Source organism: Notolabrus celidotus, chromosome 1 (genome assembly GCF_009762535.1).
Source record: "Notolabrus celidotus isolate fNotCel1 chromosome 1, fNotCel1.pri, whole genome shotgun sequence".
Classification (NCBI taxonomy): Eukaryota; Metazoa; Chordata; class Actinopteri; order Labriformes; family Labridae; genus Notolabrus; species Notolabrus celidotus.
In genome coordinates, this window is record NC_048272.1 from 35059949 (window position 1) to 35082405 (window position 22457).

A 22457-nucleotide genomic window follows, 5' to 3' on the forward strand; every position below is an offset into this window, starting at 1 on the left:
TCTTTGCTAATTTTGTGCTGTTCATGTATTTAATCTTTCCACACTCAGACGTAACACTGAATCCTTATGGCTGATTCTGAGGCATGCTGTTAATCTTTCTTCTGACACGGCAGCAGATTCAGGCATTAAAAATAACCATATCGAAACGTTTAATCTTTATCATAGTGGTCTCTTTTGTTTTTGTAGGTCATAAAGAGGCATCAATTATAATTTTAGCCTGTTTCATAACCACTTGAAAAACTCCTCACCGGAGCTTTTAAAAAAAGGGACCACATTTTCAAATAACAATTCAAGCTCAAGAATATAACCCCCCAATCATGATTTTATGTCCCCACCAATGTTGAATCAAAAAGTGACTCCCTCATTCTGAACTATAGTAATCACTCTAACCTTATCAAATTAAAACCTCTGATTCTTACATGAAATGGGGCCAGCTGTGTTTCCTACAGTTTCACTCTGAGAGCGTCTAATACACCCGAGCAGTGTCGACAGCAGGAATAAACTTAAAGTTTGATGAGTACAGGTGAAGCCTCAGCTGCATTAGGTTTGTATATGTAAGTGTGTGTGTGTGTGTGTGTGTGCCAGACTTTGAGGAATGAGGTAAATTCAGAGAAGAGGTTCCATGCATTTTTGTGTACATGAAGGTAATTTGCGTGCATGTTGAGCTCCTCAATAAGTGACACACGCAGCATTGTTCTATACAACCAATTATCTCCAGAGCAACACTCCTGCTGCTGTCAGCTCAACACACATTACACATGCATGTTTACACACACTGAAACAATGCACACATGGCCTTTAGATTTGATGGAGGTCACAATCCTATCAAGAACTTAAAGAGAGAAAACAAAGAGGGAAATAAAAAAGCCTGAGCAGAGAGGAGAGAGAGAAGAAACAGAGGGGAGGACAAATGGAGAGAGGAGCACAGAGGCTGCTGGATGGAAAACAAGTCTGACTAAACTAAAATAACTGACAGTGAGAGAGAGACATGAGAGAGGAGAGGGTTATGATGGTGAGGTGATGGAGGGATGCAGAAAAGGAAGGGAAGGGAGGCAGGGTTGCTGTGGCAACTGACTGGACCTATGAGACGGAGGGGTGGGGATGTAGGGGGGCTGATGTAGCTAAAATACATATCTGCCTTCAGTTTTCACATCAAGCTCAGATGGAGAGACGATAAAGAGGCACAAGGACACTAAAGCAGACAGTCAGTGTGTGATAGGTGTATGTTTATGAAAATGAGTCACATGACTGGGAGAAAGTCCAAGTGATACACACTAACAAACCAGAGAAATACACACATGCACCTAATATACGCACAATTTTGGCTTGTCATCCTCTCTAGCGTCTTGTTGACAGCCGGAGTTATGATGTGTTCTGGATGATCAGATGAGAAGTGGAAACCTCTAAGTATAGGTGTGAATGTGCCAAAGATATAATGAGAACCACTGGACCACATTCATATAGTTTCAATATAAATATAACAAACGTTTGATAAAAAATCGATATAAATACATCTGTAATAACACCACTGTAGAGGAAGGTGGGGCTGATGAGCCTTAAACGTTATAGTTGCAACCTAATGTTAGACAGAAGAAGAAGAAGATGGCATTGAACAGCCAATCATGTTGCAGGGTAAGAGGAAGGCAGGGCTTAAAGACGTTCGGAGCTGAATGTAAACACAGCTGAAACAAGCAACAGCGACGCTGAAGAAAACTCAAGACCTAGCAGTTCAAAGCAGAGTCGTTAGTCTGACACTGTGACGACTCTGCTTTAACTATTAACTTAATACACTTCATTAAATATGCTTTCAGGATGTGGGTTAAGGAAGAGCACAGAGACAACTTCTGCTGAGCATGTCCCCTGCCACCGTAGGACAACTGAACACTAAATAAACGTGATGCGTTCACTGCACTGTGGGAAAAAATATCACTCTCCCTGTAAGCCTTAGTAATCTTAAAGGGGAGAGCACAACTCAAAACAATACTCTATAAACTGATACACAGAATACAATTTGATATTCCTTTGTTGTACATTTAAATCAAATTATGTAAATAACCTCAACCTGAGAAAAATAAGAATCTACAAACTAAAACCACAAAAATCTAATTTTAAACAAAAGACCTGCTTCTTGTCAGCGCCGTCAGAAATAATGGATTCAAGATGTTGATCAGAAAACTAAATCCAGGTACAAACTTACAAACAGTCTGGTTTCATCAACTTTCACTCAGGACCAAAAATCTGACTTTAAATTTAAATGAAATACTGATTTGATATTCATCGTGATAATTATCGATATCGACTGATATGAAATATGGCATCCAGTCAAGTTTGTATTTGAGACTCACAGATGTAATGGACAAGGTCTAACGTTTGACCAAGTGATGTTATTATTTTATAGCTGATTGTTTTAGTATTGCTAACACTGATGTTACCATTCGATTGTATGTCACATGAACCAACCAGTCACTACTGTATGGGCAGGATCTGTGACGTCACCCACCTGTTTCTGAAGCGCTGTTTTGAGGCCAATCGTCGGAGGCAGCCATATTGCTGCTGTCAAGCCAGTGTGACGTAAAGAGGCGGAGTTTGAGCCTCCTAGTCAACAGCTACAGTGTTCCCAAATGTCAATCAAGTCAGCTGTGCCTCTCTTTGGAAGACTTGTAATCTTAATATCTTTGAAATTGCCGTGTTAGAAAAAAATTCACCCCCCTCACAGTGAGAGCCCATCGAGAAATGAGCTATCCAGACTACACTCATCTTTTGTACCAGGCTGTAAACATGTTTATTTCTGCTGTAAAGATCGTCTTTTTCCCATTCATGTGTATGTGACTTCCGGTACTTCCGGAGCCAGCCTCAAGTGGACCTGCAATTAACTGCAGCTTTTATAACACTTCCCCATTGGACTCATATTTTTGGACCGGAGGTTGCCGCTTGGGCAGAAGTCAACAAATATTCCTGCAAAAGTTCAGTTCATCTCGTCTAACCGTAACTTAAAAGGAAATGTTCAGTTAAATGATTATTATATTAGCATGCTAATGTTTTAACTTGACCGTCAATGGAAATGTATAGTTTGATGTTTGTTCGTGCTGCAGGAAGGCGGATAAGAAACCTGTCATCAGAGGCACTGTTTTCATCTGTACATATATTATTTTTGAATCAATGAAATCATCTTTGAATGAATATGTAGTGTCAATCTGTGTATGATGGTAGCTGGGTAATAAGCGGATTAGTGCATGGTGAATGGGATTTAATGTAAATTAGAATTTACATACCATGAAAAAACTGGAGGGATTAGTAGAGCATCAACACTTTTACTTTTGCATCAGTTAAAGAGGAAATGTATCCTTAACTCAGTTGGTTCAATCAGTTAAATATTGATAAGGAGAGTTTAGAGTTGCATGAGTCTTGAAGTAATGAGTCAAAGGGTCAAAGGTGGGAGTTATCAAGAAACTATATTCCTTATGGTACTAGAGAAGACAGCAGGAATGCTATCTTTAAATGTTACAGCTGACAACAAGTAAATCAAGAAGTGATCTGTGGGTGTCTTCTTACTGTGACTGCTGTTCGCACAACCTCACAGCGGTTCAGTCTATTACAAACACATCAATGAGCCACAGTGAGTGGCACGCTCCTTCATTACCATGAACACACACACACACACACACACACACACATACACACACACACACACACACACACACACACACACACACACACACACACACACACACACACACACACACACACACACACTCTGTGGGTTATTTTGATTCAGTCTGACATTCACCGTCCTGTTGCCCTAAATACTCAGTAGAGCACCAAATATGTATAAATCCACCAGCCAAAATAGTCCCCAACAAATAAACACATTTCCTCCTATCTGAGTTTATTTGTTTGTTTGTTTGTCCTTTTTGTTTGTTACTACAGCCAACTTTTCAAGGAAATTACTGAGGGACATATATAAATAGTAATAAAGCGTGGTGATTGTAGTAGTAATAGTGCTATACTTATAATACTTCTAGTTATAATAATAATACTTATGGAAATAGTCAACTGTGTTGAAATGAGGTGAGTGGGACCAAAGATGTTGGTGGTAATGTCAAAGACAACGTTGAATTCTTAATGAGAGACAAACACGTTGTTTTTATGTTTTCAAGGCATGAAGATCAATTTAAAGTATTTCCGTTCCTCACTCTTCCCATTCCCACAAAGATACTAAACTTCTCTAACAGAAAAACAAACTCTTCAGCAAATGACAGACACCTTACCTGAGCTCTTAACAAAATAAATAGATAAATAAAAATATAAAGAGAAACAGGAACAAACAAAACAGTCTCCTGCTCTGCGGCAAAATGTCCTCCATTATTTATAGAGAATCTACTTACAAACTAACAAACATTAAGCAAGCAGAATCCAAACTAAAGACCCGATACACACAATACACACAACATTAAACACACCGTATCATCCATCTCAAGATTCAAGTACACAACCTGCTGCTGTGCTGGTCCTCTGGGCTGAGCGGCAGCAGCAGCTGAGCTCTAGGAGCAGCAGGGTCTCTAATGGTGGCCAATCATAGTTAACATCTACATCAGCACTGGATTCACCGGCACACACCCACAGAGACAGACCCTCACAGAGACACCCACACTCTAAAGGAGGAGATGGAGCTGCACAGTGCAAGAGGAGCAGTTTACAAAATATATATATATAACATCACTTTAGTGCCTTGTGATCTGCTGACTATGAGCTATTCTGTTTGTGTCCACTGACTTCAAAGATTTGCAAAAAATAGTGTTTCATACATGCACTCAATTTTTTTTTGACACGTCCACCTATGTTGGTGGAATCTTTTTGTTCCAGAAAAAAAATGTGGCATTGATATTAAATTAAATATTTGCTTACTTTCTGTCATAAAAATACTGTTTGTTCAACATAAATGGGATTATAACCCAGAGTGCATGTGTATGTGTTTATTACAGATATTACAAGTATTCCTATTCCGAAAAAGTTGGAACTTGTTGTAAAATGTTGATTTGATGCTTTACAAATTATTTAAATAAACTGAAACTGGAAAAGGTTGTTGTTTTATGAAAATCATCTACTCAGGATGATAATATCAACACGTTTTTAAAAAAGTTGGAACAGATTCACAATCAGAGAACTTTATTGATCCCAGAAGGGCAATTTACTTTGCAATCTACCAGCTGTCAAATAAACAACACAATCACAAACAAACAGACAAACAAAAACAATCACAACACTCAACATGTCAGTGACTGCAATAATGCAAAAAGGGCCCGTCATAAAAGAGTAAAATAATAAAAAATCAAACAATTAAAAAACACAGTTGCATGAAATAAATACTAAGAACAACCTTATAAATACACACTTTTACATGACAATCTGTTAACAACTACTATCAGCGTTTATCAGTCTGACAGCAGAAGGGATAGAATAAATTGGGTATCTGTTAGTTCTCCTTGGAGGGGCGAGACTGCGCCGCCCTGAGGGCATCAAAGAGAACTCCTTGGATAAGATGTTTCCAGGTTGGTCTAATATCCCTTTGGCTTTGTCGACGACACAGTTCCCCCAAAGGGAGCTCAAATCTTTCTGCTGTACTCCAATCATTTTGGAGCAGACTTTAACAATCGTATTTAGACTGTTCTTGTCTTACACAGAGAGACCATCAAACCAGCAGATAAAAGAAACATTAAAATACTTTCTATTTTGTTGCTTTATTCGGAATCCCACTTGATCAAGCTCAACTTAATTCCTTACAATCACATGTATTGGCTTTTACTTCTATTTTAGCCAGGCATCAAATCCTACTCCTCTGGAAATCCTCCAAACTTTCTTCTTTATCACTGTGGCTTAATGACGTTATGTCATTTCTCAAATTGGAGAAGATAAGTCTAAAAGTAAAGGGTAGTTCTAAGAATTAAAAAAAAAAATGGAATTGTTTTCTTGAGTATTTTCACTCATTGCCAGTATTTCCTCTAATCTAGACTCCCAAACTTCTCTCTTTCATTCTTTCTTTTTCTTAAATGTAATTAACTTTTCTTTGTTTATTGCATCAGTTCCATTGCCATTTACCTATTTGGTGACTACTCTACTTAAAGAAATGTATCTGATAAGACTTTCTATAAGAGAACGATAAAATCTGGATTAAATGTCCTCTGAGACACTAAAAGAATTCAGCTTGAGCATCAGGTGTATCCTCTGTTGTCCACGTTTTACAATAAGCTCTGTGTTTTCTGTGAATTTCAAGTTGGAGTCAAACACTGTGCCAAGGTATTTATATGAATCCACAATGTGGACTTTACCTCTGTTGATAATGCTGGCTTTGAGTCTGAGGTAGTCTTTTCTAAAATCCATGATTAGCTCCTGGTCTTACTCACATTGAGGTCTAAGAAGTTTGTCTGTCACACCATTAGACAAAAGATGACAGAGCCGGAATTAATTTAAAACGTAGTAAACGTAGCCAATGACTGATTACTTCATCAACATTTATTCCTCTTAATGTCCACAGAACTACACTGAATAAGAAACATGACAAGATGTGTTACATTCTGAGTAAGAGCGACCCATGGTAGCCTCGCTAAAATACCCTAATAAAGGTCAAACACTAATGAGCCTGAGAAGCTGTGAGTCTTCAGTGACACAGAGGAAACGCCGGCTAGAAACAGCTGATGATGCACAATCACACAAGCACACGCACAGTATTCATGGATACATACTCCTCTTTTTTGTTTGCCTTACAATGCCACAGAACATTATGGGATTATTCAGCCTTGTTATTTTTTGTCAAAAAGATTTAACATGCTGCGAGAGTAGCACGATTCCCTAAAGAGCCCATTTAATGTGTATGTGTATGGTCTTTATGTAATGTTTGGATTCGGTGAGTCCAGTGAACTGTAGTCTCAGAGGGCAAACAGACAGAGCGGCTCTCTCATGTATCATCATCTGCCCCAAACCAAACACCAGATTAGAATCCACAGTCAGCGTCACAAATGTCTCGGGTCACCTCAGAATAAACACACAGGGAGGGCTCATTAGAGCAGAAAGACTTGAACCTTTTCAAATGAGAATTTAGCGTGCGTCATATAAGTTGTGTAACGTTGTTCTCTTTTGGAACTTAGACTTCAGCAACAGTACGCAGTGGCATGAATGTTTCTGAAAGTAGATCAAAATTGGTTCAAATGATTTGTGTCCATTTGTTTTCTTTAATCAATATTTTCTCAATTATTTGTTCACATTTGCACTACAAACCATCCAGGCTGCTCAGGTCATCTGAGACAGATGTGCTTTCTATCATCAGGACAAAACATGGCGATCAGTGTCCGCTTTTTATGCTTTACATATATCTGGTCAGTTCAGTCAGACAGCTCACGTATCAATGTTTCAATTGTTTGTGTTTGGTGTGTAGGCTCTGACTTCCACCCAGTTTTACCTTTACATGCAGAAGCTGAGGAGTGATGAGATAATATCTTAAACCCCCATAGTCAGAGTCTGCAGGTGGATGCTGGGGAGGTGATGGAGCTGAAAATTTCAATGCAGCATTTATGCACGACAGTGGTGGCAATTACAAACCAGAGACCGGAAATCAGGTTATCTGCTTGTCCTAATGTTGAAGTTATGCTGCTGTGTCTTGTGTGTAAACATACACATCGTTAATTTGGAAAGTCCATCATTGAAGCATAATTTTGTCTGTTTCAAAGAAGGCCACTCCTCAGTCGGTCAATTTGCCACGTAACTAAATTTTTCTATATTGCAGACATTGTATTGATAATACTGTCCACATGCAGTCATCTTCCATGCAGTAAAAAAAAAAAATGTTTAATTTGTTCAAATGTTGTACTTCGATCAGTGAGCAGGAGCCTACTGGGAAGTTGTCTAGTTCTATGAGGTTGCCAACCCTTGAGGGACAACAGAGTCCTGCTGAAAAAAAAGACTGAATTGCCACCCAACCAGTCCAAAGTGGCAATTTACATCCATCAGTGTTTCCCAGAGAATGGTACAGGAGGGGATGAGTGAGTGGAGATTGAACATTAACATCCATGTATTATCTGAACCATTTACACCATTCAGAGTTGCTGGAGGCTGGAGCCAATCCCAGCTGTCATTGGGAGTGATGCAGAGTACATCCTGGGCAGCTCACCAGTCTATCATATAGGGCTGACATGTAGAGACAAGCAACCTGTCACACACACACACACACACACACACACACACACACACACAAACACACACACACACACACACACACACACACACACACACACACACACACACACACACACACACACACACACACACACACACACACACACACACACACACACATGTAAACACACAGAGAGGCCGCTGTCAGGTCAGGGATTGAAACCAGTGAGACTGTGAGATGCTGACAGCACTAACCACAGCCTCGTCCAGTGACAGATGAATACAAATAAATAAACCACATGTGATGAAAGTCCTGAAACAAGACAGATACAGTCTCAGAGTACACGTGACCTTTGACCTTTGGCCACCAAATCTTATCACTATGTCTTTTTGTCCCAGTGCAGGTAAGTGCTGAGTTTGAATCTATTCCCTCAAATGGTTCTGTGGTCCATGTTCACAAGAGCAGGATGGAAATAAATACATGTGTTTTTAAAGGATTTTATAACTTCACAAGTAGGTTGAAATTTGACCTGTGGAAAAAAAAAAAAATCACATCATAATCTAATTTTATTATTCTATTGAAAATATTGGAAATTTTTATTGAGCTGTCAAACATAAGCACATGAATTCTTAACTTAAGATACTCTAAATCCCAAGTAACCTTGACCTTCGCTCAGAGTGCTGGAGTTAAAGATGTACCCCTAGACTTTTCTGATATAGGAGCAATATGACATCGCAGTGAACTAAAACTTTTACCTTTGCCCACCAAAGTCAGATCAGTTTGCCTTTAGATCCATGTTGAAGTTTGTGAAAAATTTGAAGGAATTTCCTCAAAGCCTTCCTCAGATATCAAGTTTAAAGAATGGGACAGAAGCGAAAACAGAAGCTGACTGACAGACGACAGCATGCAGTCACAATGCTTCCTGTCTTGGCTGCCTGCATACAGAGGACTACACACAGGAGCTTGTCTGTTTCACTGAAGTAAAGCGTTAAGTTTAAAATAATAACTCAACCAGCCTAGGCATTTTTATAAATAAAGCCCTCCACATAATTATCTCAGAGCATGTGTCGATCTGAGGAGAAACTCCTCTTCATGCGTGCTCTACAGTAAAGAAATGTTATGCTTCCTCCTGCATGTATTGAAATGTAATTACACAATGCTTAGATCACTTATGGGGAAGATGGAACGATGTGACACAATTACTCCTTAGTTTTAAAGGGCATGGCACTGTTCATTTAGAGTATCAACTATTATATTGGATCAGGTGTGAGTTCAGTTGACATTTGGGGGACTTGAATATGACTTCAGTTTGAGTCGTGTTCCTTTCAGTCTGTCAAATGTAAAGACTAAGACACACAAGCCTTTGGTCTCCACAAATTAAGAAAATAACTCTTGCTGTCCGATATTTGATTTTGCGTACAATATACTCAGCCTTCTGACTTGTTAGCAGGCTGAGTCTGAAATACTTGATTCTCAAACCCCCAAAATGACAGTTAATAATTTTCAAGAGGGCGACCTGATCTCACACGTCATATCAAATACCTCCAAAATGAGTCCTTCACATTTCACCTCTGCCTGTTGGCACAGTGCTGAAAACACAAGTATTTATTCAGCATTCTAACTTGGGAATCAATGTGGCAACTATGACACCTTCTGTCTCAGGCTGGTCCTGAGAGTCGGGACTAATGCCCCTTTTCCACTATACAGTTCCAGCCCTACTTGACTCGACTCGGCTCTACTCGACTCGACTATACTCGGTTTGGGTACCTTCTCCACCAGCTGAGTACCGTCTCACGGTGGGCGGGGTCTTCATAACACAGCTGCGCAAAACCGCGTTCACGTCATTTTGAACGCTACACAAACACAACAATCACAAACAATGGAGGACATGGAGGCAATGGTGTACTTGCTGCTCGGTCTGTGGCTTTTTTGTCGCAGGCCGAGCGAGAGAGGAAAGCCAAAGAGTACTGATGCCGTTTTTTAAAAATGGCGGGTTTGATTCCTTTGTTGGGCGCATAGACTGTGGTTGGGCATCACGCTCATGACTCTTCGGTGATGATATTCTCTGACCAATCAGTGGCTGGCAGTCCGTCGACGTCACCTTTTAGTATCGGCTCAGCTTGCTTGGAACCAGAACAGAGCAGGTAGGAAAAACTGGTATCTGACACAAGGTACCGTGCCCGTGGAAACACAACACAAACCGAGTAGAGCCGAGTCAAGTCAAGTAGAGTAGGGCTAAGACCGGCCGGTGGAAAAGGGCCATAAGTGACAGATAGAGGGCACAGGTGTGAGAGAAGCCTGAGGAGCTACTGGACCACAACCATCTCACATTCTGTCCTGTAATCCAGGCAACAGCAGCAGAGCTGGTGAGGGCATCTCTAAGCTGCTGATCAATGCAACGTAACTTAAACCATGAGCGGTAGTGATGATGAAGTCCATCTTTAAGAGTTGACAAAGACACAGAAATAGTCATTTAAAAAGAAGACATTAGTTACTACTGTAGTTACTACTCCATAGTCACAAGCAAACTAGGTCAGATTCTGAGCAGGAGTTTGTTACAAAAGCAGAGAACTATGGAAAGAGAAGAGAGAAAGTGTGTGAGCGATCCTGAATGTTTGTCTTCTCTGCTTTCTCTGAATGTGGGCTAATTAGACTCAAACAACTCCAGCCAGCTGCAGGCGTGGCAGTTTCTCTTGTTGTCCTTATTCCTCCAGCCTCCATTCTCACATTACCCACTTACTGAGAACTACAAAGAAAGTAAACCCGTGTGTTAATGTAAGTGTGTATTGGTGGGATTGTGGGCCTCTGTCTTGAATCTCAGGGGAGCTTTGCTTCGTTAACATTGTTTTCTGTCATCAGCATGAAAGGATATTCCCCGAGCAAGTTCAGCTGTTTCTCAGGAACAGAAACACAGAAGAAAGCAAGGGTTTCCTTTCACACAAATGTTGTTTCCCAGTGCAGCATGCTAAATCTCTATTTTGCACTTTCTTTGTGGTTCAAATGCTGCACGTGTAAAGCATTTATCAGAGGATCTACTACTACTACTAGTACTTCCTCTCTCTGTGCCAGTCTAGGTGTTGGCGTGGTCGCTTGGTGCGGCGCAGAGCAGCTGTCCCTCTGGTGTTTCTGACAGGGCAGGCATCTGTTGGGACGTCCTGCAGTCTGCTAACACACTGCTACAAGACTGAGCTCCTTCAGAGGGCCCATTGGCCAGGAGAAGCTTGAGTGTGGAGCTGCACCACAGAGCTGATTAAACTATCATCTGCACCCGGCCTGAGAGTCAGGCGGAGGTCCAACCCTGTTGGGCTGCTTTCTCATTCACACTGAGGCGTGAATGCAGACGCAGAAATACTCCAACATTTAAACTCCTGACTTAATGAACATGTGAAGGTCTCTGATGGAGTATCATCTATCTGTATTAAATCAATCACAATGTCAGGAATCTAAATTCAGGAAGGGGAAGCAGTGTTAGACATACCAACAACTTGGTCATTCCAGTGAACGGAAATAGTCCTGTTTGCATCTAGAAAATTAAGTCCATATCCATGCTGAACTGGTTACTTGTACTTTTTAATACAAGGCCAATTCCTAATAGACACAGGACATTGTGTAAAATGTTGATAAAAACAGAATTTCATTGTTTGCAAATTATTGAAAACCTATATTTACTTGAAAACAGAGCAAACACAACATCCCAAATGCTCAACCTGGGGTTTTGCATTGTTTTATACAAAATATACTCATTTCAAATTTGATGACACTATATGGTCAAGCAGTGGTCACTCTGGATTACCAGTTTTGTTGTCCCTGTCATAAGATTCTTGAAACATGTTGCTGGTTGTACAAACTCATACATCTCATGTTCCCCTGGTAGGGTTTTACTGCAGCAGGTGACAGGAGGACAGCTAGAGGTAGAACCAGGGAGGGTGCTGGGCCACAGGGGGATTTAGTCAGTGGCAACATAGTGTATTTTATGTTATGGCTTTATCATACCAACAGGAAGTGAATAGGCTAAACAGAGTCTTGAGTCTTGCACATATACCCGCTCACTGGGTATAAAAAAAACAAACAGAGTAAACCTGTGTGAGTTTTTTTTTCCACTTATGAAAGAAGAGGGTGCTGTGTATGAGTGTCATCTTCAGTTCTATTCAATTTTTCTTTCAAACAGGAGCCAATAATCCATATATGTAAATAATAATAATATAAAAAATAATAAAAGTCTTCTGATACTGGACTTACCAAAGCTGCTAGTTTGTATAGTCCATGCTGCTTGATGGCTAATGATCTTGACTTGCTGATGGCCTTCTTCGCTTTGGGGATTATAAAGAGGGATCAATATTGATATCAAACTGTTTTATAATGGTGTGTCTTAGAGCTTGTATTCACATGAATAGGATGCATGTAAGTATAAATGGTTTGATAGCCCTCAAACATAATGCTTCCAGCAGCGATCAAGCATAAATGAGGATGGACAGCTGATCTATCAGGGATATGGTCTGTGATTTCAAATACTTTGTCTGAATGTTATGAGAAATAATACTGACTTTAGATAGTGAGTAAGAAAGATACAGACACCTATATTATCAAACTGAATTTCAAAAGAGATCCCAGCATCCCTGACTTATTACCTCTGCTATCTCAGGGAGGAGAATCAAGTGGGGAAGCCTTGATGGTCTGATGTGTCAGTGATGATGGGTTTTCCATGGTAGGGAGAATAATTGGTTGAGGCTTAACCTCTGGGGAGGGAACTGAGGATTATGGGTGCGCTGAGTAGGCTGCTGTGATGTGAAACCCCGGGCAGTCTCCATCTGATTGGAGATTAGCTCTGCATTAAAAGGGCCTCAGCAGGCGGCACACACACCGAGCATATCTTCAATCCTTTTGCTTATCTGCTGGATTCCTTTACTTCTTTAATTACCAATCTTCTTAACTCACATTTGATCTTGTTCTTTCATGCCTGTTAGCATTCATCTTTTTCTTTCAGTGTGTGCCATTGATACTCTTCTCCCTATCCTCTTTGAAATCTTGAAATCACAGTCTGTGTTGAGATACTGACAGAGAAGAATATCTAAAAAGAGACGTCTGCTTTATGTTTTTTTTTTACAGCAGATATCAGAGAGAAAAGCTCTATGCTGCTGTAGAGCAAGATCTCAGCATAACTCTTAGGTGTCTTCTGACCAGGCTCTGTTATTGTGAAATAACGACCCATGGAGGAAAGTGAAGTCAAAGGTGTCTGTGGAAGTTTCATTACAAAGCAGTCCCTGCTGCAGCTGCACCTGTGAGTGGAGCTATCCAATCATTCATGAATGAAAACACAGTTTCTACCTCTCCGCTGCAGCCCTCGTCTGTCTGAGCTATCGATGGAGAGATGCTGCAGTCTCTGTGTATCAGTGAGAAGCTCTCTTATACACAAAGGATGCACTGCGGCCACTACAATAACTGTGACTCTGCACGGCTTCACAATTGAATTTATTATGTCGGTGCCTTTGAGAGATGCTCTGTAAACATGGAGGGTTGTTTCATTCTTTATTGTTATTATGAAGTCGAACCTCAGTATCATCTCTATGAAGACACATGTCCGACTAACTTTGCTCTGTCTTGTGTTATCTCTATGTCAAAGTCTACATATTAACTGAGTGGACGAGCCTTATTATGTTGGATTAGCATTTGTTTCACTTTTAAATGAGTGTGATACTTGCTAAGAGTAACATACTGCCAAACAACAGTTAACACTCTGGCCCTTGAGGCTGATGTTAGCGAGCACACTACAGTGACGGATATTAAAACTGACAGTTAAACTCTCACCTCTGATTTTGATGGTGTTTCAGAGCAACTTTAAACATTTAAGCACTTCAGGCTAACTACGACTAACGTTCTCCTACTGACAGTTACTAAAACTCTTCTTCAGTTCGAGCTGAAGAATAGATTCATAAACTACTTTTCTTTTCTGCTCCTGTGTTGGCATTAATGCAGAAATCTGTTCGGTGTATCAGTCTCTATTTTGATATCATCAGCTTCCACATGACCTGTGAACTACGTCCTCTTACAAATGAAACTCTTAATCCTGGCCTCATTTACTGAAAATCTTGGTAGTGTGTATGTTTGAGATGAAAGAGAACGTTTCATAAATTTGTCCTCATGAGTGAGATGCAGAATTTCTGCTGAGATACTGTACATCAACCGGTCACTCAGTAAATTTGGATCCTTACTCATCCAAACTAGGGCTGTAAAACAATCTTTTTAATCAGATTTAGTCACTGAATTTGAATAAGTTATTACAATAATCACACACAAGCAATTCTTACTCGTATCTTGATCAAATAAATATGATGAAATGTACTTTATGATCTTAACTTTTAGATTAATTATTCAAATAAATGCTGCACTGCTGCACCAGTGTTACCTCAAACCACAACTTAGAGGTAGGAGACAGCTACATGTTGCTTATTATTTGTTTTTAAGGAAAAACTGTTTAAAGTCACTGTCAATGGGATGTGCAGTCATTCTGAGATCACTTTGATTAAACATTAATATCCAACGATCCCTGGTTAATGCAACAGCTTTTGCACTTGTCAGGAGTTCCAGTTTGCTTTCTGTTTCTTTGATTTAGTTTCATCCACAGGTCTGTGATCATTCATGCAATCCAAAGCAGCACTCGGTCAGATTTTTTGATGCACCTGTATGTTTAGCTTGTCGAGATAGTCTCAAACTCAGACTCAGAGGTATTTCATTCCATTTGACATAAAGTGCATTTTACTTATGACACAACAACTGTGCCATCTGGACGGTCGTTTAAGTTGAACTGTGCAGTCGTGTTGTTATTTTACATCATGGAGGCAGCAGGAAGACGTTCCAGCAGCACCACTAGCTACAAATAGCAAAAAGCACAGGACATAAAAAAATGAAAAAATATTTTTTTTACCTTGATAGCATAACTACTGAAGTATTAACACTGACGGCCCAAATAACAGTTAATGCTGTAAAAATATTTCTCTGTAAAAAAGTGAGGAAGTCATGGATGCTGCAATAAAGAATATTTTTATTAACAAAGGATATCAACATTTTTCCCTGATAAACTGTCAGGGAATTTCAGAACATGTAGAAAACAATAAAGAGAAATCAGATAAATTTGTCCCAAAGTCGTATCATACCGTATCATATCGTTTCGTACCCTATCTTCAATCACACAATATCTTGTTTTATGTATCGCGCTGTATTATATCTTATTGTATCATGTTGAATCGTGTTGTATCGTATCATTTTTGTATCGTATTGTATTGTGTTGTATCGCATTGTATTGTATCGAATTGTATTGTATTGTATCGTGTTGTATCATATGGTATCATATCGTGTTGTAACTTATTGTAACGTACCGGGTTGTATCGTATCATAAAGTATCATGTTGTATCATATCATGTTGTATCGTATTGTATCATATCATATCGTATTGTATCAAATTGTATTGTATCATATCGTGTTGTATCATATTGTATCGTGTTGTACCATACAGTATCATGTTGTATTGTAACTTATTGTAACGTACCGGGTTGTATCGTATCGTAAAGGATCGTGTTGTATCATATGTTGTAACGTATTGTATCGCAACGTATCATGTCGTATTATATCATGTTGTATCCTCTCATACTGTACTGTGTTGTATTGTGTTGTACCGTATCATGTAGTATCGTATTGAATTATATTGTATTGTATTGTATCGTAACGTATCGGGTTGTATCGTGTCATGTAGTATCTTATCGTATAGTATTGTATCGTGTTGTATCGTGTTGTATCTTATCGTATTCTATCATATCATATTCTATTGTATTCTATCGTGTTGTATCGTGTTGTAACGAATTGTGTTGTATCTTGTCGTATTGTATCTTATTTTATCGTGTTGCATCGTGTCGTATCTGTTCGTTTCGTGTGTCACCTACCTTAAGGTGAATGTTCTCACATAAGAGAAGCTCTAATCAGGAAAGACTCTTTGCTAGATATTAATTATGAATCAGTTTTTAAATTTGATGCAGTTTCAGTTATTTCCTTTGATTGAATGTTATTATTGGTCAGGTTTCTGCAGCTTTAAATATTAATTGAATGTGGCACAGACCCCAACCTCACTGCTGGTCTTTAAATCAGGGTTTTCACTCTCACTCTGTGTGCACAATGCAATAAATCAGCACAAAACACTTCCCGGCCTCCACTTCTTCTGTGCCTCAAAATAATTAATGGAGTAATGGCTGTATATTGAAACACAGTCAGAAGTCCTCTAGACTCCCTCAGGATGACTCTGCACACTTCCTTTAAGAAATGGTTTCACTTTGGCAAGGACAGGCTTAATTCCACACCATCACATTTCTACCGCCTGTGTGCAGAAATTTGGTATCTCTCCATTAACCTCTTAAAATGAACTGTCAGAGCACTTATACTGTCGGTCCTTAATACCTGAAGAATCTGTGGATGGGGAAATAAAGTTGTCTGTTTGAGCTCTTTCTGGCACCTTTGGAGCACACAGTCGATTTTTCAGAGAACTTGTCTCCTCTGCACTATTTTGCACTGACCCAGCAAACCACCTATGGGGCCGATCTTTTATAGATCACTGAACTTACAGCTGAGCTCAAGCCAGCATTACAAAATTGTCACAAACATTACATGATTTGCTTGCCAGTTAAGGGACATCACAAGACAGGGAGGAAGCCTTTGTGGATGATTCCTTACTTTTGAGTTATCAGAGCATGAAGGGAAGCTTTCTGGAACACTGAAGACTTTGATTCGGTGAGATCATGACTCCCTCTGCTACATTTACAACAGGATGAGAGAAAATCATGTGCTATTTTTTAAAACTGGTAATATTTGAGCATACGTCTCGTGCAGAAACAGAGAGAGTTATATTCCCACAGCAAGAGGAAAACTGTCCAAATCATAAACCCGTGTCTTTTTTAACTTGTTACTGTCTTTTGAAAATAAGTGTTAAACTTATATGAAGTGTGTTCACAGTTTCACACCTCTTAAGCTTCTTGTGGTACTCCATGTGTTGATGAGAAATAGAATCAGGCCTTTGGAGCTGGCTGATCATGAAATATATTAACATTGATGCTAGCGTCCACAGACAGACAAAAGATTTGGAGCTCTCCCTACTGACGGGCTGCAGTATTGGTCGTAAACCCTGCCCACTTCATGTAAACAGATGGAACATGAGTCAAACTAGAAAGTTAAAATACATAGTTTAGTTTTAATTAGTTAAGAGGAATAGTGAGACAAAACATAACAATCACTAATACAAGAGTCATTAAACTTTCCATAATCATGCGTGTCTGCTTCAAACTGAAACAAGAATCTGCTGTGGACTGTACCGACCTGAGGAGACTTTGAAGGCTTATTGGGAAGTTAAGCGTGTTTTGGTTGGCAGAGGAGGTGTGAAATTAGTCCTGCGGCTCACAAAGCCAGGTCGCTTCTGAGCATGCCTTTACTCGACCAGCCCAACATGTCAGCGCCCATCAGGGTGGACTCTGACTTCACATCTCGCAATGTGAGGAGAATGGAGGCGTGATGTCCATTCAATATACAGTCTATGGGTGTGATGGACAGAGTGTGAAAGGAGGCTGGAAATGTAATTGAATTCACTGAAAACAGCCTCTTGAGATCTACAGCTCATTTTGAGGGGGTGTTCAACTTACAAACTTGCAGGGGCAGGTTTGGGGCTTTAGAATAATGTACGATGTAACAGTTTCCTTTAGCAGATGCTTTTTTCCAAAGTGATGTACATCTGAGAGTGAGTACATCACAAGCAAGGATGTTGGGGAGGAAAAATCATTAGTAAGTGCCACTAACAACTTCAAATCTAATCAGACTGATATGTTGTTCTTTATTTCCTTTTTTCTTTAAATGCATTTTTCAAAATCATCACCACTAAACCATCAACACTGTCATAACCATCATCATGATGAAATCTTGTCATCATCAATGCCATTATCATCAACATCATCTCTTGTACCAAACTACCAAGTGCCTAACTGTTCACAGAAAGCCTAAAACCTTGACTCAATGGGATTCAGCGTAGTTGGGTAAACCATTCCACCTTGGACTACAGAGGAGAAGAGTCTAGCTTAAGTGTCCTGTGGGTGAGAGGGCGCTTGAAGAGGAGGATCCAAGAAAGATCTAACTCCCATCACTTTAATACTGCCATGGACCTAGATTCAGAAGATCTGCATTATTGGCAGCCATGTTGATTGGCTTCAAAAATGCCTAAATGGGGCTCCTCTGTTCATTCAGACATTGGGCCAATACCGCCTAACATCACATCAAGTGACAACAAAGCAAATAAAAAATAAAGTGTTTGCTTGCAGAATTGTCCCGTTCCCCTGCTTGGAGGGATGAGGAGAGAGATAAACCACTGGCATGTACATTTGCAGAAGACTATTGCACAAGTGTCTAAAACCAGCAAACTCTGAAGGGTTGCTTTGAATTGAAAAGCCACCACCTTTACAATCTGTCAACCAGGAAAAACGTTCTGCATACTCATTGAAATACAGTCTCCTAAATACAGGCCTTAACAGTAACATGTAATTTGTCAATTCAACGTCTTTCATGGATAAGTCTTTGGGGAGGAGCTACTTTAGAAGTAAAAGTCACCCTAAATATAACATCCTTAAGAATAACTGGTCCCATCTGGAAGAAAAGTAAAAATTCATCTGAGCTGAGAGGCATTTAGGGTGAGGGGACAAGTAAGAAAATGAGCCATTACATCTGGAAACTACAGTAAATAAAGCTTCATAATTTCCAGCTATGATTTATTAATGCATATAATTGATGTCCTGTTACCCTATCCTCTCACCAGTGATCAGAACATTGTGTTTTTTCACTTGTTCAGTACTTGAATCTTATCTTGAACCTGTCCCCAAACAGTGATATTATTGTAGTTTACTCTTTTCATCCCACTCTTCTCAAGTTCTTCATTTCTTTATCTGAACAGTCTTCTCTTTATGTCAAACTTACTCTGTTTTCTTTGCTCTTGTCTTAACACTGATAGCTACAGAGTGCAGGAATGCGTCAATAATTTCTAAAGGTCCACCATCACACTCCCGCTGCCTAATATGGGAAGGAATAATCTACCCATCAATACCTCATCCTAGATAATGTCAGCCCTTCCAGACCAATGCACAATTACCCCCCCTCTTTCCACACACAAGCACACACTCACACACACACACACACACACTGTCAGCAAGAACACAGGGATGATGATTTCTGAAATAATCTCCACAAAGTAAATAAAACCCTTCATCAAATGATGTATTCAACACAGTGAAAAAAAACATCTCCCTCATGCCAGAACACTCTGTACCTTTTTAAAGACTCCTGAGACCGGTTTAATCTGCATCTCGTCCAGCTAATTAGCAGTTTGTGTGATTATGAATCCACCAGGGGACTCTTTGATGTCGACTCAGCGTGCAGGAGATACTTTTGGCTCAACTTGAATTGATACAATCTGCTCCAGCGCTACGTGATGGGACACACACACACAAACACACAAACCTGTTACTATATGTTCGTTTCACAACTTAGCTCTTTGCTTCTTGGGCTGCAGAGCGGAGGGGATTGTTGGTCACAAAATAAGAGGTATAAAGAACTTTAAGATAAATATTTGCAAGCTTTCATTTATGCAAACACTTCGAACACTCTGTTTGCTGTTTAAAAAATGACTTGAATGACATCACCTAAGTTGTCATTTATTATATCCTGCATGCTACTGTATGGCCTCTACATGTCAAGGTTCCCCGAATCGACCAAACGGTTACTGACTAATAAGCAACTTCCTGCATTCACTCGCCATTTGCAAGTTTTTCCAGGTTAGCATAGCCTCTCGGAAACAGCATGAAAGAACCAAATACTGTATGATAATGTTATGTTGTGATGCTCTGCTAAATAACACTGTATAAGCAGTTAATGGCCTGTTTCACAAACCTGCATCTATTTACTTTGATTTCTGAAGAAACTGAAAGCCAGTAAATATGCTGCAGAGCATTGGATTGCATATTAGTGCATGTAAACAATAAGTGACACAGCCTACAGTAAAGCTGATTAAGCTTAGGCTTGTGAGCAAAGTTTTTATAAGTGTGGCCTTTTACCAGATTTAACATTTGCTTGGAGCTCATTTTTCTACAAAGGTTTGTTGAATGTGTTGACACAGACTCAACATCTTTAGTCTTCCTCATACGGTAGGCCTATGGGGTAAATAACCGGGATAGAGACATTTGAATGTGGAGACCCGAAAGAAGGCTTACAGAATGTGTTGCAGTAACAAAACAACAGAACCTGTGATCAGAGATGGACCATTGCAAAACAAGATACGAGTCATTTGTCATGTTCTGTCCGTCAGCTGAAGGACCTTTGAACATCTTTGTTCTGGTCGTAGGACTGTTAACTGAAAAGTGTTAGGGACACTGGTTTTAATCATGGAATTTGATTGCAATAATGAGGCATACATTGATTCTGGGTATCCACTGCTAGAAATGTCACCTATTGCAGAAGAACAAAGTGCTGTCACTCAGTGCTGTTTTCACTTTTTTAGCTGTGTTTCAGCTTAATCTGTTCCATGGCTCTGCAGGGCTTTGAGGAAGAAGATCGATACTACAAAACTGAACACATTCATCAGCTTTGCACGGAAAATACTCTTTCTGGCCACACAGAAAATTATTTTTAATTATCATGCCTGTCACTAATCAGCTCAGCTGTATCTATCTGACAGCTTATTGCACCTCTTGATTCAATTACAAACACAATATAGCCTCTACATGGAGTGTTTTCCAGTTTTTGAACAGATGAATGAACGTGCTGAGTGGGGATACATTACTGGAATGCATGTGCAGATCATGCATAATGCAGACTAATCTCTCAGGCAGATATGGCAACCAAAATAGAAGCTGTGATCTTTGATGCAACACTGCTGAAGGCACTTCATTATCATAATTCCATACAATTACACATTATCTCAGCCAGCTGGGTGAAACTGAACAGGCAGTGTCAGAATGATGAAGTTTTTGGGAAAGACCCAGAGTCTATGAAGACTACAAACTCTCTTCATGGTGGACAAATCAGCTTAGAATAATACAAATGATTTATGACTAAAATTTGAGAGTTTAAAATACATGCATTGCATGAAATAACATATTACTGCACACGACAGATGTATTTCTGGCCATATTTTCTATCGATTTGCCTCTCACTCACTCAAGTGTAAGATCGCATTCCAGCTCTATTGTTAGCTAAGGAGAGCCCCTGTGCGCTCCCACAGGAGAGAGGGAGAGAGAGGGGGGTGCAGCTGCTGATGAGGAGCGAGCGAGTCCCCCGTGCAGTGTTCGTGCGCAGAATGAGCGATGCGCTCCCGCTGCACTCATCCTTTGGTAACACAAAGCGATAAAGTGTACTAACACAATAGAGGTGATATGAGGATACTGATGCTCCTCTCCCTAACTCAGAAACCTCTTGGAGGATCCCCCCATTCACACAAACCTTCCCTTTAAACACCCACCAAAGTATATTCTGTCCTTACCGCATAGCAGTTGCATCCAGGCGCACGTCTTGTAGACCGTGGCGGTGTTGCAGAAGAAGAAGAGGGCGAAACAGCCGATGCAGGTGAGGATGAGCACCATAGACATCAGCACGAAGAAAGAGGCCGCCTTGAAGGCTCCCGACGGGATGGCGTTGAATTCAGTGAAGGTGCCCTGGCACAAGAGCTCCCTGTTGGAGTTCCCGTTGCCCACACAGTAGTGAAACAAGCCGAAGTAACCAGCGTGGGGGGTGCTGATGCTGTCACCGATCCAGTAGGGCTGGAAGAAGACGACCACGTTGATGATGGCCAAGCAGATGGTGAATATCGCCCACAGGACCCCAATGGCACTGGAGTTGCGCATGTAGTTGTCATGGTAGATTTTGGACGCTTCCTGGGAAGGCAGCATTTTTCTCTCCCACCCCCCAACCCCCCCGCACAGATGTCCAAAGGTCCAGTGACTCCCTCTTCTCCCGAAGAAGATCAGTCAACCAGCAGATCTGGATTCTGCTCTTTTTGGAATAGCCCCCTTTTTCACGCGCTTGCCACCTTCCTCTCTCCAGAGCAGTCAATCAATTCAGTGGTGAAACGTGATTCAGCTGACGGGGGAAGCCTCTCCTCTGCTCTACTCTCCTCTTCCCTCTCCGCTCTTCTCCTCTTTTATCCTCTCAGCGCGTAAAGACCATAAAGACACAGCAGAGCCGACAGCCGAGTTTACGGAGCCAAAAACAGCGGCCAGTGATG

At 40.3% G+C, this 22457-nt stretch overlaps 1 protein-coding gene across 1 annotated transcript in view; it reads right to left on the minus strand.

Moving 5' to 3' along the window:
* The window catches only part of lhfpl4a (LHFPL tetraspan subfamily member 4a), a 46315-nt gene extending 24079 nt beyond the window's left edge, over positions 1-22236 (minus strand). The window contains exon 1 of the mRNA XM_034679903.1: positions 21717-22236. Coding sequence (XP_034535794.1) covers positions 21717-22122 — 406 coding nt within the window. The 5' untranslated portion in view covers positions 22123-22236. The remainder of the gene's footprint in view (positions 1-21716) is intronic.
* Between the last annotated feature and the right edge of the window lie 221 nt (positions 22237-22457).